General features: G+C 45.3%; 1 protein-coding gene across 1 annotated transcript in view; it reads right to left on the bottom strand.

Annotated features, from left to right (window-relative positions):
- LOC141778314 (kelch-like protein 38) overlaps window positions 1–4,908 on the bottom strand; it is a 5,156-nt gene extending 248 nt beyond the window's left edge. Inside the window, exons 1-5 of the mRNA XM_074652501.1 lie at window positions 4,452–4,908; window positions 2,432–3,652; window positions 1,308–1,449; window positions 1,094–1,199; window positions 1–887 (exon numbers count right to left, since the gene is read on the bottom strand). The exon at window positions 1–887 is cut by the window's left edge and continues 248 nt beyond it. Coding sequence (XP_074508602.1) covers window positions 598–887; window positions 1,094–1,199; window positions 1,308–1,449; window positions 2,432–3,651 — 1,758 coding nt within the window. The 5' untranslated portion in view covers window position 3,652; window positions 4,452–4,908 and the 3' untranslated portion in view covers window positions 1–597. The remainder of the gene's footprint in view (window positions 888–1,093; window positions 1,200–1,307; window positions 1,450–2,431; window positions 3,653–4,451) is intronic.
- Between the last annotated feature and the right edge of the window lie 456 nt (window positions 4,909–5,364).

The following is a 5,364-nucleotide window of genomic DNA, read 5'->3' as shown; positions in this document are numbered from 1 at the left end:
TCTGGAGCTACATTTTAAACACATTTCTATGCTTCTATTTTGATTTCACCACTGCACGAAATATTTGCTAACAATGCTATCTCAATATTTACATCATCATTTTGCATTGAAGCAACAACTAGTGATCCGAAACGTTCTCCCGACAGCAGCAGGTTCAGACCTAACAGCTGAGCGAAGCTCTGACTCGCACCGAGCCGTACACAGCCCCGGGATTTAAGCATGACAAGTGAAATCTCATGATTTAGAGCCGGCTGAAAATAGCACGTTCACCCTTTGTGGAGTCAGACAGGTTGAGACGGGGATGTGGAGCTTGTTTTCATACGTTTGGTTGTTTAAAAAAAACATAGAAAAGACATGGAACATAGAACAGTACATTCCCAGGTATAAAAACAACTCACGCATTTACAAAAAATCATATATATGTGATATATATTCTAATAACTTGAGGTATGCTTGATTTAATGTGTGAAGTCCATCACTCATGAAAGTGTGAATAGTGCAGATCTGCCTTCAAAATGAAATCATCGTTTCTAAAATGAATAATTTTGATTGACAGTAAATAAACTGGTTTCAAGTAAAATATGAATTTGAGCTCAGCTATGATTTGGCCCACGTCTGCGAGACATGTGTCAGAGTCAGCGAGCCGTGGTCAAACAGTTTATACGGCAGAGTCCCCTTTGACGTCCAAGCGTCCGTCTTTGGGTCGTAGCACTCGACGCCGTCCGAGTCCTTGATGACGTCGTGACCGTTGATGTGACGTCCGCCGGTGACGTAGATTTGGTTGTTGAGAACGGTGGCGGAGTGGTGCATCCTCCTCTCCTTCAGGTTGGCACACTTGATGAACCGGTTGGCCTTGGTGTCGTATGCCATCATCCTCCTGGTGTATCCTGTGACAACGAGGGAGGCGTTAATGTGATGTGTAGCTCAAGCAGAATGCTGCGATGTATTTCTACAATCTCATTCATCAGGAATTAAATCAAAACATGAATGTGGTTCTCCTTCTTCTAGGTTCTCCTTTTCTTAGCTTACTCAAGGTTGCCATGTGTTCACGTTTTAAACTGTATTATTAGCCTTGATCACCGCTATTATCTACCTCCAATGATGTAGATTTTGTCATCCACGATGGCAGCAGGAGCAGACACATTCTTCACTGATCTGTTCTCCATCTTAGACCACATGTTCCTGGCAATGTGATACACCTACAGAAGGGGAGGCGGAGCGAATGAGAATCCAATGAGAATGGATAGACGGATGAACGAATGGAGATGCAAACAAATAAACAGTGAATTACTTAGAGAGTGTCTCACCTGTATTATTCTGACCGGGTTCTGCATGGCGTCCTCTCCTCCGAACACATAGATCCTCTGGTTAGCAGCAGCCACGGCAGGGTGCAGCACGGCCTCCGGCATGGGCGCCATAGACTCCCACTGGTTGAACATACTGTTGTACCTGATGGCATTATTGAGAGACGGGTTATTATGTTTTATTATTTATGCTTTATGTGTTGTATGGTATTACCAGCAGAAGGTTTGGATTGAGGATATCATGGTCGTGTCTAGAAGGTAACCCTCAAGTTGCGAAAACTTGCAAAAACTCTCGCAAGACTCGTTGCCCAATGACCTAACTTTCACAATTCAAGGTCAATACCTGACCTTAACTATTCATGGTCAATGCCTAACCTTCACTATTCAAGGTCAATGACCTAACCTTCACTTTTCAAGGTCTATACCTAACCCTTACTATTCAAGGTCATGCCTAACCTTAACTATTCAAGGTCAAAGCCTAACCTTAAATATTCAAGGTCAATGCCTAACCTCAACTATTCAAGGTCAATGACCTAACCTTAACTATTCAAGGTCAAAGCCTAACCTTAAATATTCAAGGTCAATGACCTAACCTTAACTATTCAAGGTCAAAGCCTAACCTTAAATATTCAAGGTCAATGCCTAACCTCAACTATTCAAGGTCATGCCTAACCTTAAATATTCAAGGTCAAAGCCTAACCTTAAATATTCAAGGTCAATGCCTAACCTCAACTATTCAAGGTCAATGACCTAACCTTAACTATTCAAGGTCAATACTTAACCTTAACTATTCAAGGTCAATGCCTAACCCTAGCTATTCAAGGTCAATGCCTAACCTTAATTATTCAAGGTCAATACTTAACCTTAACTATTCAAGGTCAATGCCTAACCTTAGCTATTCAAGGTCAATGCCTAACCTTAATTATTCAAGGTCAATACTTAACCTTAACTATTCAAGGTCAATGCCTAACCTTAGCTATTCAAGGTCAATGCCTAACCTTAATTATTCAAGGTCAATACTTAACCTTAACTATTCAAGGTCAATGCCTAACCTTAACCATCTTGCGAGAGTTTTGTTATTTGCGTGTCATCTTCCAGACATGACTGGATATTATGGTCCACCTCACCTCTCCACGCTGCCCGTCAGTCGTCTGTCAGGTCCAAGGCCGCCCAGGACGAAAATGAAGTGGAGGTAGGAGACGCTCTGGTGGGCAAAGCGTGGCTCCGGCATGGGCTCTGCCGTCCGCCACTGGTTGGTCTTGAGGGAGAGGTTGTAGACGGTGGTGCTGACTTGGCTGTACTTCGTGTTTGTGGTCAGGCCTCCCATAACGTACAGGACGCTGTGAAGGGCGACGTAGGAGGCTTTGTACAGACGAATGGGCAGCTTGGCGAGCGACTGCCATTTCTCGCTCTTCTCATCGAAGACGAGGGCCTCCCTCGACGTCTGCTCGTTGTTCTTCCTCCCTCCAACCACCACCAACACTTCGTGGTAGGAGTAGCGCCTCGGCGCCACCCAAACAGGTTTGAAGTCGACCACTGTGTCACTGATGCATTTGGTGCTGACGGAGAACATCAGGCGCCTCACGGACTCTATGAGCTCGGTGCAGAGGGTGGAGGACTGGATCAGAGGGTCGTTGGCGATGAACTGGAAGAGGTAGGTGGGGTGGATGAAGCGAAGGCGAACTTTCTTGAAAAGGTCACTGATGGCACCGCGCCTGGATAGAGGATCATGGTGGATCCAAGCAACAAGCGTCTCAAAGACCTGCTCCTCCTCCGCGTAAAGGCCGTCGTCCTCCAGGTATCCAATGAGCTCCGGTAAGGAGAGCTCACACAGATCCTCAGACGCCGACACATCAGAGAAGCTCCTCATGGCCATCTCCTTCGCTTTGTCCCTCAAACTGTGACAGTTCATGATCTCGGAGAGTCGTATCATGCTCAAACAGTTGTCGGGGCTCAGCTGCTCCTGGAGGAAGCTCGAGCAGGCCTCAAAAAGGCGTCCATATTGCAACATGGATGCCGCCTGCATCAGAGGCAGAACAACATCCATGCTGATGCTGACGAGTCCCGTGTAAACATAGTCAACGATACTGCTCAGGATGGCCGACGTGACGCCCTTTAAGTCGATCTTAGTCTGCTGGCTCTCCTTGAAGTTGTTGCAGAACATGGCTCTGAAGTAGGGGCTGCTGGACACCAGGACGTTCCGGTGACACGGGATCTCTGCGTTATCTGAACACAGCGACACGTCGGTCAGGAGGTTCTCCTGTCGCAGCCCGTTGAGCTGCAGCAGCAGGTTGGAGGACTGCTCCTTGTCTTTGTAGTGGAAGATCTTGACAGCCGGTCGGTCCATGCTGAGGAGAGAGACCATGTTGTCGTTGTCAGATCAGAGGACCTATTAGCGGTTTAGCTATACGGTCGCTCACTAAGTAGGCATTTGAGCTCTTCTTTAATGTGGGGTTCACTTTACCAAATCTGGGTTTGATTTTAGTTTGATTTAAGATTTTAGTGCAGCAATAAAAAGATTCTGAGAAAAGGTCACAGCTCCGTAAGACGTCTTAGAATTGATTAAAATCACCAGATTTTACAAAGGTCATAAGGGAAGTGAAACAAACACATTAGCACACAGCCAGGCTCAAAGTATTAGATTCACTACAGTCCTGTGTCATGCATCCAAAATGTCAGCCTGCAAAGCTTCTCCCAAAACACATCATAAATGTCTAGATTACAGATTGCGAGTCATTTGAAACCTTTTCAGCTCATAACTATAACACTAACTTTGTTATATTAGATTGTTGCCTTCGGGCACATGGGCCCGATTCAGCGTTGCTGCTGCACTCAGACACTTTAGGAACACGGCCCTCAGAACGCCGGTCTGATTATTCTGGAGACTAGTTGTCTGTGTTCTCCAGAAACACCTGCACGACTAATCAGTGTCACGGAGCGGTGCTTCTTCTGAGTGATCGGGTTTTATGTAGAGCCTCAGAAAATGTTTTTCATTTAGGCTTTTTAAACTGGAAGAATGTGACAGAAGCTTTTGCATTAGATGAGTGCAAAACAGATTATACTAATAAATGCATTAGTCTACATTCAACTTTAACAGGTGACAATCAAATCGTTGAAAAGCAGCTGCTCCTGGAAGACATCTCTTACCTGCTCCTCTTCTCTCTCTTCTGGGGGTCCGACTTTTCAAAGCGATATCTCAGCAGAAAATCTGATGCCTTGACATCTTCCTGGACTCTCTTCCTCTTTGCTTTGGTGTTGATGCTGTGTGACTGTGTGATCTGGAGGGGGCTGTCTCTTTGTAGGAGCGTGCTGCGTACTGTTTGTTTGTTATGGTCTCTTTCCACGAGGCCTCTGTGTACATTCCTCCCCTAAAAATAGAGCCTCTCTTTGGCACCAGGCTGCAGACTCACATGTGACTAGTTATAGAGTGTTTTCTCAGTATGTGTCTGACTCCCTCACTTCATCTGTCCTTCCTTCTGTTTTCTTTCCCTCCTCCTCTAATATCATACTCACTTCAGTGCTTCCTCTGATCTCTCCATTCTTCTCTATTACTTGCATTCCTTTTCACTCCATCATCTCTGTCTCCGTCTGCCAGCCACATGATTATAGCAGTAAAAACAGCTCTGATACTTGATAACACCCGTTCACACTGTCGGCCGGCTGGTTGAAAACACAGAGATACAAAAACAGAATTAGGTCAACTGTAGAGGCAACATAAACACAGACATAGCAACCACATGTAAAACAGACTGGCCATGACTATTTGCATCACAACAAAGTCATCGCTTAATGGAGAAAACACTGTTTCACTCTGGCCATGTGATGCACTGTTAAATGTCTTTGGCTTCTCTTTTACAGACGGTTTCATCCGTTAAGCTTCAAGAAATGTAATTTGAACTACTTTAAAGGAGCAGTGTGTAGGATCTGGCGGTATCTAGTGGTGAGGTTGCAGATTACAACCAACTGAAACTTCTCCTGTGTGCCAAGTTTAGGAGAACTACGGTGGCCGACGCAAAAACATGAAAACGTGGATGTCCCTCTCTAGAGCCAGAGTTTGGTT

The sequence above is a fragment of the Sebastes fasciatus genome, chromosome 12 (assembly GCF_043250625.1).
Source record: "Sebastes fasciatus isolate fSebFas1 chromosome 12, fSebFas1.pri, whole genome shotgun sequence".
Taxonomy (NCBI): Eukaryota; Metazoa; Chordata; class Actinopteri; order Perciformes; family Sebastidae; genus Sebastes; species Sebastes fasciatus.
Note: the sequence above shows the minus strand (reverse complement) of the source record. Positions and strands in the feature narration are given on the sequence as shown.